Source organism: Coccinella septempunctata, chromosome 1 (assembly GCF_907165205.1).
Source record: "Coccinella septempunctata chromosome 1, icCocSept1.1, whole genome shotgun sequence".
NCBI lineage: Eukaryota > Metazoa > Arthropoda > Insecta > Coleoptera > Coccinellidae > Coccinella > Coccinella septempunctata.
This window is the reverse complement of record NC_058189.1, coordinates 56,437,288-56,450,016: the sequence shown is the minus strand read 5'-3', so window position 1 is coordinate 56,450,016 and position 12,729 is coordinate 56,437,288. Positions and strand designations below refer to the sequence as shown.

General features: G+C 37.0%; 1 protein-coding gene across 1 annotated transcript in view; it reads right to left on the bottom strand.

The window, feature by feature from the left end:
* Nucleotides 1-10,788, bottom strand: part of LOC123319395 (dynein axonemal heavy chain 5) — a 35,279-nt gene extending 24,491 nt beyond the window's left edge. The window contains exons 1-14 of the mRNA XM_044906333.1: nt 10,508-10,788; nt 8,939-9,128; nt 8,654-8,857; nt 8,086-8,330; nt 7,864-7,971; nt 7,246-7,570; nt 6,951-7,174; nt 6,088-6,235; nt 5,655-5,836; nt 5,371-5,577; nt 5,128-5,316; nt 2,129-2,402; nt 1,821-2,069; nt 1,604-1,770 (exon numbers count right to left, since the gene is read on the bottom strand). Coding sequence (XP_044762268.1) covers nt 1,604-1,770; nt 1,821-2,069; nt 2,129-2,402; nt 5,128-5,316; nt 5,371-5,577; nt 5,655-5,836; nt 6,088-6,235; nt 6,951-7,174; nt 7,246-7,570; nt 7,864-7,971; nt 8,086-8,330; nt 8,654-8,857; nt 8,939-9,128; nt 10,508-10,762 — 2,967 coding nt within the window. The 5' untranslated portion in view covers nt 10,763-10,788. The remainder of the gene's footprint in view (nt 1-1,603; nt 1,771-1,820; nt 2,070-2,128; nt 2,403-5,127; nt 5,317-5,370; nt 5,578-5,654; nt 5,837-6,087; nt 6,236-6,950; nt 7,175-7,245; nt 7,571-7,863; nt 7,972-8,085; nt 8,331-8,653; nt 8,858-8,938; nt 9,129-10,507) is intronic.
* Between the last annotated feature and the right edge of the window lie 1,941 nt (nt 10,789-12,729).

Genomic DNA, 12,729 nt, shown 5'->3' with positions numbered 1-12,729 from the left:
AAGATATTGTCCTATATCATCCTAATTATTGAAGAATACATTTTTGGAACAAATAGAATTACCCTGAAAAGTATAAGATCTTCTACGAATTTCACTGGGATATCTGAAGCAGTGTTGAAAATATTTGATTCCAATTTTTTTTGTGTGAAAATCCAATAAAGTTTTTCGTTTTTTCGTATCTTTTTAAAAGATACAAGTTTATGAAGTAGATCATGCAGATTCACACCCCTAAATATCCGAATATCATTAAGGCACATCCTGTATGTAGGTATACAGTTTTAATATACAGGGTGAGTCTTTGACTCGTACAAATATTTCAACAGTTGATTCTTGTGGTCAGAAGAAACACTTTTTGTCTATACAATTTTTTTCGATTCGCCCCTTATAAAAAGATATAGCCATTTTAAGGTTTCTGAATAAGCTGTGCCACCCCTGGAAAAACAAAATTTCCTTCAGAATACTTAGCTAAATCTTTGACACTACACATCTGTGGATTTTTTATGAAGAGTTGCATTCGGTCAAAGTGAAAGCCATTTTTCGAATTTCATAAATATGTATATTAAATGTGTTAACATCGAATTACTCGAAAACCTCGCATTATAAAAGAAAAAATGAGGAACAATTCCATTTTAAAAAACGTTCATCTAATATTCATTAGATTGCGTCCAACTTAGTTTCAAGAATTCTTTGAATTTTATTTTGATGTGGGTGATATCTTGTGTTCGAAAAAGATTCATCAAATAAATAAAAAACTATATTCCGAAATTTCATTCGATAAAAACGTTTTTTTAATAGTTTTCCAACAGCCTGTATCTTTTAGATTCGGAAAAAATGGTAAAGGAAGAAAGTTTTTCTTTTGACCTTCAGAATCCACTGTTAAAATATTCGTACGAGTCAAAGACTCACCCTGTATAGGTTGCGAATGAATAGTTGCGAAAAAATTGAAGGGGTGATTCTTTCTGAAAAATTGTGTGGGTCTTTCTTTCTTTTTTTTTTTGAACAACATCTGCTTAGTACAACCCCCTAAAGATGCTTCTTGAAAAGCAATTCTCAATTTTTTTAGATAGAAGAAAATTGGCAGAAATAAGAATGAGCAGTCATTTCCTGCAAGAAGGCAATCAAAAAACTAATGTCAGCATGTAAAACGTGTACTAGGTAAATTCAAGTTCGAAGATTTCAGTCTATACGACTCACGCTTTGTATTTTTTGCTGATGAATTAGAAGAGACCTTATTTGTTCTAAGTAAATCAAGCTAAATTAAATATAGATATGGAAGACCCACACTATATTCTGCAAGGAATCACCTGAATGTTTTTAACTAGTCAGTAATGGAATTTTCAGAGTAAAAGAAACTAATGAGTAAAAACTTCATCCAATCGTATTTGAACAGCCTATTGGCTTTGGTTCTTAAAAAGGGCTAGCCGATCGAAAAGTGAATATTCTAAATATAAGATATTTCGGGTACTCGTATTTTATCATGATATCTGGTTCAATTTCTTGGATTTATAGCTCAAGTGTACTCTTTCATTGGTGTGGGGTTGACCATAAGTTCAGAGGGGATGTTACATTTACTTTGTGATATGCAAACATAAGAAATCTCTACCTGAAGTTTGCCGCCTGACCATTGACCAACCCCTTTGGACACTGAAGTGATATTCTTTCCAGCCAGAGCAAGAACCTCCTGCACTTCATCTAAGTTTGGTTGAATGGAAACTTTAGGTATCATGAGTATGGCATTCAGCAGGAAAATTGGTTTCTGATTGTGCTCCTCTAAAACCACAGGATCAATAATTGCATAAATTGAACTAACTCAAACTTACCCTTCACAGAAAATCTCCTCATAAGAGCATCTAGAGAGTGACGAGTGACTTTAACCAAAACATCTATCACTTTCCGGCTGTAGTAACGCCTCATCTCACTCACGGCACCTCTGACCATATCTTGCATCGACTTGGCCATCCCAGATCCTAGAAGAAGGTGAGGTTTCTCGAAACATTCCCATACCAAACTCCAATCTGTTGGTTGCGTCGATAGATGCGTCCCTTCTTCTAATTGATTCCCACTTTCATCTGTATAAGAAAAAGAACGTCATATCTCAATGAAAAAAGTTTCTTCGATGGGGGTTAACCTTCTACGAACATCTCGTCTACGGATTGTGAAGGAATATCGATTCTTGACCTTCTAATCAACGACAGGATCTCTTCGACGGCCTCTTCAATCATCAAACTTTTGCGATGCAACTCGATAGCAGCAGCTCGACAGGCCTCGTCGCTCCTATCGCAGAAATCTGAAATGTTCCATGGGTTTTCGTCCAGTTCTGGGAGTGCGTGAAGTTGAACTGCCTGCATCGTGGATAAAACTTCTAGTACGCGATTGGTGTAGATGTCATGTACTCTATAGGACTGTGAATGAAATGTATACTTAGTGCCATACTGGATGTGAAAACCAGAATTTTTCAATGCTGAGACAGCTCGTAACATTTTCTCTGACGTTGTGAAGTACCTCCCCTTCTTGTGGAAGTGTAAAGAAAAAATTAGTTGTATAAACTAGATGAACGAGTTAGTTAGACAATTAAGTTGAACAAGTTGGTTGCCTCCTTGTAGAATTGTAAAGAACAAGTTAGTTGGATAGTTGCCTTCTTGGTCGTTTTTTCGAAGCTATTAAAACTGTTTATGGTCAAAGCAGAAAAGCTTACTTGACTGTAAGAGATGCTCATGGAGCTATTCTAACTGATGATAGAAAAAATCTCGAAAGATGGAAGGAGCATTACTCACAGGTCTTGAATCAAAATAACGACTCGGATTTATCCATTTTAGACCAGCTCCCTGCGTATAGTCCTATGACATCGCTTGATAATGAAATATCAATGTCGGAAACCATAAGTGCGATTGAAAATTGATAAGTCAACATGTTTAGACGGCGTTCCAGCGGAGATATTCAAAGCTCTGGATGAAGACATTTTCAATAGTCTCCTAGCACTATTCCGCAAGATCTGAGAACAAGGAAATGTGCCGCAAGACTTCAGAGACGCTTTGGTTATCAACCTCTTTAAGAACAAAGGCGATACGTCAAATTGCAACAATTACAGGGGCATATCGTTGCTTCTCTCGAAGATTATGGCTAATCGTCTGATTCCACTCTTAGACAAGCTTTTACCTGAATCCCAGTGCGGCTTTCGACCAAATCGAGGTACGGTGGACCTAATTTTCAGACTGCGACAGCTGCAAGAGAAGGCCCGTGAACAACAATCAAGGATCTATACAGCCTACATCGATTTAAGTAAGGCCTTCGACTCGATGAATCGGAGAGCGCTGTGGAAAATCATGGGACGCCTTGGAGTACCCAAAAATTCTTAGCAGTGTGTAAAAGCCTTCATACCAACAACACCGCTAGAATACAGCGTAACGGCTCGACAACCGACCATTTCTTCACCAACTCTGGAATAAAACAAGGCTGCGTGTTAGCGCCTTTACTGTTCAATATTTTCGCCATAGCTGTCTCGATAATTGCTGACATGAGTATGCCTGTAAGAGGTCTTGGAATAAGATTCAGATTTGATAGAGGCCTATCTAACCTGAAGCGCCTCAGAGCAAAAACCCGTTCAAAGTTTATCATGGAACTTCAATATGCAGACGAGTGCGCACTTATAGCTAGCAGCCCAGAGGATCTACAGATAATGCTGGACACCTATAAACATATATACGAAGCTTTAGGCCTTAGACTCAATATCGACAATACCAAAATCCTGGTAAGTCCACCAGAAAGCCTTTAAACACATATCAGCCTGGAGAATGAAACTCTAGACTTAGACACGGAAATACACAACCGTATAAATTCGGCATCACGGGCATTCCGGAAGCTAAAGGTCAGAGTGTTTCAAAATCACGACCTCAATCTGAAGACCAAGACAGCTGTTTACAAAGCAGTCATCCTCCCAACGCTTCTTTGCGGAAGCGAAAGCTGGACGTCCTACAGGCGACATATTAAACAGCTTGAACAAACGCAACAACGTCATCTAAGACAGATAATGCACATCAAATGGTTCCACAAAGTTTCGAATGCAGAAGTCTTGCAACGCGCGAGTTGTACAACAATTGAGACACAAATATCGAGGGCCCGACTTAGATGGAGCGGCCACATTCTGAGGATGCAAGACACAACACTCCGCAAAATAGCTCTGTATGGCGAATTCACAGAGGCAGTCCGAAAACCAGGAGGCCAGCGGTTTAAGGATATACTACATCAATCCCTAAAATCAGTTAATGCCAATCAACAACTAGTGTTGGATGGGTCACAATGGAGCTCTTTGGTATAGTCATAATGGAGACTCGAGAAGGATACAGCGGCGGCCAGATCTGGTTGGTGACTATTCATGCCCTGAGTGTGGAAGGATCTGCAGGTCACGGTTGGGTCTCTTCAGTCACAGGAGGGCACACATTCGCAATTGGCCCTAAGAAATTACAAGTCTGCTCGCACCTTTAATTTTTCATTGTCTTTTTATAGATTTATTCCCGGTAACGGGATACAGCAATTAATGAATGAATAAATGCATGAATGAATGAATGAATGCCTTCTTGTGGAATTGTAAAGAACAAGTTAGTAAGATAAACTAGTTGAACGAGTTAGTGGGACAAGTTAGTTGAACAAGTTATTTAGATAAGTTAGTTGAACAAGTTAGTTCGACAAGTTAGGGATTAAAATAACGTGAGTTTCACCGAAAACACAAAAATACATAAAAAAGAAACCTCTAGTTTTAGAATCCTAGAGAAAGGTAGAGGCACTGGACAACAAGGGTAGTTGCAAATTGGTGATCTCATGCTGACTTCGTACCGTCTCCATCTTGTGCTATTCCTTCACACAAACATAGTTGGTAAGGCTGCTATCTATGGAGTATGAAACTGGAAAGAACTAATAATAATGCATCTCTTAACTCGCAAAAGTTTTTAGCTTTTGAAGGATTTCAATATGTAATAGAATACAGACTGGGTCAAACAATAGCTGATGGCTCTTCAATTGTGAATTGAATAAATGAATGATTTCTCCTGCCTTGCCTTCCTCCACCCCAATCATCCAGTTTATAGTTTGAAGCTTGAAGAACAGATTCTCTTTTGAATTATTTTTACTCACCAATACTTTGAACTTGAGTATTGCATTGCTGGCTTTATCTGTGAATTCCTTCCAGTCGGACGAAATCCATGTCAGCTCCTTAATTCCTGGCTCAATGATTCGCATAAGCTTCACCAGGTGGGGTAAGAATAACGGCCTCACTTCTTGTTTCACCCCTTTAACATTCTTCACCAAATCGTCGATCAGGTACTGAAAAAACAAACCCTGGAAATTTCTGCTTCATATTGACCTCACAAGAACAACCTGCAACGAATCCTGGATGGATGCGAAATAATCCTTTTTAGAGTACAGAGTGAGCGCTACTATGGGTATGGGTAAACTCATCTTCGCCATGAGATCGGATTCTCTTATCAAGAGGGGTATGGAGTTATGCATGTTGACTTTCAGCTTTTGTTGCTCGGGACACACGGCTATTAGTTTCCTTTTTAGGCAGTTGTCCACTTCCCACACCTTGAAAAATTGAATAAGAAGCTTTACATAATTACAGTGTTGAACAAAATGACATTTAGGGTACAGAAGCCACTCACTTGTTGATTCATCCATATTGCCACCATGTCTGTTTCATAGGACTTCAATGTTTGTTCAGCTTGGTTGTATCTTCTCGATAATTCTTGAGTTGCTGGTAGATTCTTCAGTATATTGTGACTGGTCACACTGGTCAAGAGCTCTTCTAGGTGGCTCTTTAACGATCGAGCCCATTTGATGCGTCCTGCATAAACAGAATTGTGAATGAATAGTAGGTTGAAAAAGCTATAGCTTTTCACAGAGAGGCCAACGAAATACTGAACGAAGCAAGGAAAGTAAATAAACGCTGAAATAGCATTATTTCTCAGTGGGTTGAAGTAATAAATGCCTTCATTAGTAGTCTCAAAAGTTTACAATGAGGTGAACATAAAAATTAACCTTTATTTAAAGAACCGAGTAAAAATTAAAAAAAAAGAAAATAAAAACCATCCTCACCTGCAATTGGAGGAAACATACATGGGAGGGGTGGATCATCCTTTTCCTTTCTATACATTTTTATAATTCGATCAACTTCTTTCTCGCAATATTTCAGAATTCTTTCGTACTTATCTTCCATTTTCGCTAAAGGAATTTTTTCGCTCACCTTTTATAAATAAAAGAAATGTCAGAATTTTTTACAATAAAAAATTGATTACAAAATCACATTAGTTTTGTTGTGAAAAGGCTTAATACTGATCAGTTTTTGAAAAGAATCAATTCGATTCCAGTAATATTCTTTAGTTTTTGAACATGATATTCCTAGATTGGAATTTCCATGATTTTTATCTACTCGAACATAAAGTGTACTATTTGAAAATGTCTTCATTGAACTGGGAGTTGAGAAGCATTTTTTGTTACGAGGACATCAGCATATTTGTGAAGATCAATTGATATTTCGAGAGGATCATGAATTTTTGACATTTTTATGGGTTTTCTCACTTAACATCTTCAAACTCTTTTCTTCTAGACCTTAGACACTGTTATTAGTATTAGGGTATTTGTATTATTTCAATTCATCATGTAATTATTGTCGGTTGAGGATATATAGATATGTTCGGATTTTCTCACTTTTAATAGCATTTATATTGCTATTGCTCCTATTTTCACAAGGAGTGGGAATACAATAGATAGGTAAATTTTTTTTTATTCCTTGACTTTCAAATGTAAGAGAAAACCCAAAAAAGTTTCAACCTATTCACTCTGATGTTATCATATAAAATTTTGAACCTTTATGGCTAACAAAGTGAAGAAGAGAATTTCAAATTTGTGGCAAGAGAAAAATAAGTTGCATTCGGACTAGAGAAAAAATCCAGTCTTACTTTTTCGAATCTCACAAGAAATTTTATTCCTTGCGGTGTTTCCCAAACGCTTTCAAAATTGCTCTCAATCATTTCACTCAGATGCTCCTTCAATTCGTCAGTTTTGGCCAAGAACGCCTTGAAGTCGTTATCAAAATCTGTGTTTCTTTGGTCTAGATAATCGTACTTTTTATTGATTATCGTAGATTGTATTTCGTTGAAATTTTGAACAACTTCCTCTAAAGCTGAAAAAAGTAGGTATATACTTGAACTTTGTATCGATTCTGGATTTCATTTTTCTAGCAGATATACTCACCATCTCCCAATAGTAATCCTTCCATTCTCTTTTTGAACAAAGAGGTGTAGTCCTCTATCAAATTAAAAGTTGCAATAATTCTTGTTAGTCTTCTACAAAACACATCGAACTTTCCAAATACGTAGTTCTCGGAAAAATTGAATTGCTTCTGACCGGGTAGAACAGGCTGGCTTTTAACAAGTGTGTAAGTTTTTCGATAAACCCTATTCAACATGATGCAGTGCGTTAGTTTCTCCCTCATAACGTCTTTGTCTTGTGACCATATACTTTCTTGACCTCTGCAGGTGATGTAGTCTTTGCAAGTTTCGATCATTTGATTGGTTATCTGAAAAATATACATCCCTATTCCGATGATTTTTTTATCCTCGCCATTTGAATCATGAGTGAAGGTAAACTGAATGTCAGGGAGGAATATATTTTACCTACTCTGTAACTGCTCTGATTGTTCTGGAAACTATCATTGCTTGATTATATATCTTTTCGTTTGGTACCAAATAATTCAGTTTACCTTCACCCACCTGAAGATGCAACTATTATCAGTGGCGGCTCCAGGAGTGATTTTTGGGGGTGGCATAATTTAATACCGTGGTTAAATAACACATATTATAAAAAATTCACCTTAACCATCAGAGCAGAAGTTCTTTCAGATGTATTGTAGAACTGAGAAACGTTGTATATCAGACGGACTGTCTGAAGTAATCCAAGAATTGATTCTCTCATCTTGACCTGAAAGAAATACCGTGAGAATTACTTGAGTGCAGTGTTGAAGCTGTTAAGCCTCAACCTCGGATCGTCTAAAAATTAATTTCGACTATAATTAAATTTCTTTAAAATACTAACTGGATCGTCGAGATATAAGGAATGGCAATTTTTTTCCAACGCTTGGATGAATTTTGCGTTATCCTTGGCTTCGTTGTAACAGAAAGTAACCCTCTTGTCGGTGTCATGCCATTCCTTCAATATTTTCAGCCTGGCAATTCTCAAACACAATACCGTTGCTTGTACTTCGTCCGTGTAGAGCTGGGAAGCTATTTGTGAGAATTGAGCCCCTCGTTTTTTCCAATACTCTAGTTCTCCCTGAGGACCTAGAAAAGAATCCAAATTGACTAATCCAACTATTTTGTTGTCTATTTGTAGTCTATCTCATCTAGTTTATCATCTGAAGTCGAGTCTGCAGGTATTTCAATTGTATTTCATGGTATACAAAGTACAACTGAAAGACTTTTGATCATTCGGATCTTAACCTCACAAAACGGCGCCATATTGAAAAAAAACCGCATAACTTTGTGTGAACAAAAATAATCTCTATAAATGTGAACTTGCTCGCTTGTAACAGGGACACAATAGATTTTTAACAGAATATTGAAGAAAATTTTAACACTTTTGGATCATATGAGATTAAGCTCACCAGATGAATCGTCTTCTCTTCTGATCTGTTCACTTTCCTTCAAAATCTCGGCTAGCCTTTTTATCCAACCTTTTACCCTTCCTTCAAGCTCGTTCAGTTTCTCAGGATTCGTGGTCCATTCTTTCAATTCGTCGTCTTTCATGTTACAAAGCGAGATAGAATCCTTTTCGAAAACTGGACCTTGTCCGCATACTTCCTCGCAAACTGAAATGAGGATGAGGTAATAAACGAATGAAATCACAAAACTTTTTCTAGTTTCGAATATTCGCTTAAATATTAGCACACCTTTCAAAGCGCTACAGAATGACCTCAAGGCAGGCAGAAGTTGGTTTTTCACCATTGGACAACTCGCAGCATCGTCTTCACAATCCAGTGGGGGGTGGGCCAAAACTTCCATGAAAATATGCTCGATGATACGCTCGATGGTAGTGACCAAACCAATTTTTTGAGCATCGATTATGCCACAAAAGAGATCCTGAAAGAAACGCGTTTGATGAAGGAAAAAATGTTTCCCTTCACAACAACAAAGATTCTGAAAGATTTTGGACATAATAGCTGGGAGTACGAGGATGTATTGATATCTAGTTATCCTAGACCAGTTCAATGCATAAAAAAATATTGCGTTACCATAGCAACGAACTATAACTCATTATAAGTGTCAGTATGAAGTTTGAGGTTAAAAAAGTAAACCAGAGTTACGCAATAAATTAAAAGAAAAAAATGTCCACCGAAATTGTGAAAATCCAAAAATTGGAGTATCGAGCCATCATCAAGTACCTGTATTTAAAAGGGTTAAGAGGTAAGCAGATTGACGCAGATATGCTTAATACCCTTGGTGATCAAAGTCATTCGTATGCGACCGTGAAAAATTGGACTGCAAGCTTCAAAAGAGGTAAATTTTCTATTGAAGATGATGACCGATCGGGAAGGCCAGTTTCTGTGTCAGTCCCCGAAATTATCGATGCAGTTCATGACATGATTTTATCAGACCGTCGAATTGGGCTAAAACGGATATCTGAAGCACTGAATATTTCATACGAACGCGTTCATCATATAATTCACGTCAATTTGAACATGAGAAAAATTGCTGCAAAATAGATACCCAAATGTTTGACTGTTGACCAAAAGCGTGCAAGGGTAGAAGCATCGCGTTCGATCTGTGCTCGATTTGAAAACGATGTAGACTTCTTAAACCGAATTGTTACTATAGATGAGACTTGGGTACTTTTCTACGATCCAGAAACAAAGCAACAATCGATGGAATGGCGACACTCTGGTTCTCCAAGACATAAGAATTTTCGTGTCCAAAAATCTGCTGGAAAAATTCTTCCTTCAGTTTTTTGGGATTGCTTGATTGCCATAGAGTAATCATGATTGATTTTTTGGATAAGGGTAGAACATTAACCAGAGATAACACTTCGACATTACTGACCACTCTACGGGAAAAAATTAAAGAGAAAAGACGCGGAAAGCTATCCGCAGGACAGCGCCCCTGTACACAAATCTCATGTTGCCATGCAAAAAATTCTTGATTTAGGGCCCCCCCTAAAATTCACCTTATTCACCAGATTTGGCTCCATCCGACTATCATCTCTTTCCTCAACTAAAAAAAGTTTAAAAAGTCGTAAATTTTCTTCCAACAAGGAGGTAATAAAAGCTGTGGAGGATTTTTTTTTGAATGGTCTAAAGACTTTGTAGGTTCGCTGTAATAAATGTAGGTATCCAATTGAGAGGAGAATATGCTGAGTAATAAAATATTTTGACATTGAAATTTTGTTTGGTTCTATAGTAGGCTAAGAAGTTTTTTTTCAATATATCCTCGTATATTTAATGGCATCTATCAACCAAACTCACCTTTTGAAAGCCTTCCTCCGGTAGTTGCTTGCTTGTATTCGTCCTAAAAATATAAACACAAACGCCAATTAGAGGGGCGTCCCAACCATTCGTTAGAAAGAGTTTCTTTTTGAGAGTTGGCTGAACGATCTGCTGTGCTGCTCTGCTAGTACTAGGTTGCAGCTGTCTACTTGTGCTCGGCTTATTTATGTCAACAACAGGTACCACTTCTAGCTCCTCCATGTCTTGATAATACCACATCAACTTTGTCTTCATGTGCGGCAAGAAGAGCTGATTGATTTCATCCAACTGTGAAATTATTGGGGTAGAATCGACAAAGGTATCATTCAGCAGATGAGAACCAATAAATACCACAAAAAATTAAACAACATTCTGTTTCAAGAATCTAAAGAAAAACATTATATCTAAATACATAATTTCGTTTCTAACTCTAGCTAGACAAGATATTCTGTTAACTCACCATATCCCCTTCGAAAACGTGGTCCATAATTTCGCTTCTTGGAAGGCCTGTTGCGTCCATCAGCATCTGGAACGTGAATTCCAGACGGGGGTCCATTTCCCCCCGCCTGGCTTTTCGTTCGCATTCTTCCCTCCTTCTCTGTAATTATCAATAATTTTCTAAATATATGCCTATAATTTTCCATTCTTATTTTTCGATACGGAAATCCAACGTGTGATAGAAAAATATGTGGGTAACTTATCTTGGTACCCTCAAAATGCAGAATTTGAATTCATTAGGTTAAACCATTTCGGAAGTTATGTTAAAAAAAAAACTTTATCATCATTTACTTCAGTAAATGATGAATGGGGAGAAAAAGTCCTTTTGCTCCACAATCTTTGTGTTAATGACGACTAAGTATATAGTTTTCAAAACAGTCTCATTTTCAAGTCATAAAAAGATACAAGCTACAATATTATAATACTGAAAAATGTCTGTCATATAAAGACCTATCTTAAAAATCAGCCGAATCCTGATTTAAGAAGATAGGTCTTTATATAACAGAAATTTTTCAGTATTATAACATTGTAGCTTGTATCTTTTTATGACTTCAAAAGTCTCGAAACTGTACTCGTCTTCAACACCTATTAAAGATTGTGGGAAAAAAGGAATTTTTCTCCTCTATCATGATGAACCACCAACATTTATCAATCTTCCAATTTATTCAGTAAATGATGTCAAGTCTGTGTTGTGAGTTCATTCACCACACACTAGTGTAGTGATTCTGAATAATGCTGAGTCAATCTTGTTTCACCTTGCTGAAGAAAAACTCGTGAAAGACGAACATGTCTTTAAACTTGAATTATTCAGAACAGGTTGATTTTGGGATGATATATCAAAAGTCCCTTTTTCGTTAAAAGGCAGCAAAGAATACCTACTAATTTGATACATATTATCTAAAAATGCAAGGACCAAAAAAATAGTCCCAGAAAAGGGTAAATGCAAGGTACTAACCGAATGGATTGGCACGCTGCCTCTCGAGAGTATAGACAAAAATTGTTTTAAACATGTCTGTTCTGCTATGCCACAGCAATTACACCGCTTATCTGACCCACTGCAGACATTACCACAGCCAATGCTTCGACGGACATGTGGCAAAACATTCCTCAAACTTCCATTGATAACATCATTTACGCAATGCCGAATATAGTAAGGGCAGTAAGAAGAGCTTGACTTTTCCGATTCACCTTGTATATCTTTCTGTATATTTTGAAACCGAGAAAATTCATGCAACATTTATGCATGCCACCTTGAGTTCCACTAACAAATATAGAACAGGAAAATGTAAAATGTTCAATGTAGTACCTTCATTATGAACCTGGAAAAACAAAACCAAAACTGCCTATTAAATCTTCAAATTCAGCAAATGTCAGATGAAAAAAAATTTTAATCTGAGTTATGAAATACAGGGCAAGTCTTTGACTCGTACAAATATTTCAATAGTAGTTTCTTGAGGTCAAAAGAAACACTTTTTTCCCATACAACTTTTTTCGATTCGACCCTGATAAGAAGATGTAGCCATTTTAAATTTTTAAATGAGCTGTGCCACCCCTTGAAAAACAAGATTAGCTTCTAACTAACCTTCCAATAGTAAGCTAAATCTGTTAGAGTACACATCTGTGGATCTTTTAAACATAGTTGTATTCAGCCAAAGTACCCAATTTTTAAAATTTCACCGGGACTTTTTTTGAACATCGGAATCGAGAAAGTATGAAGAATACTT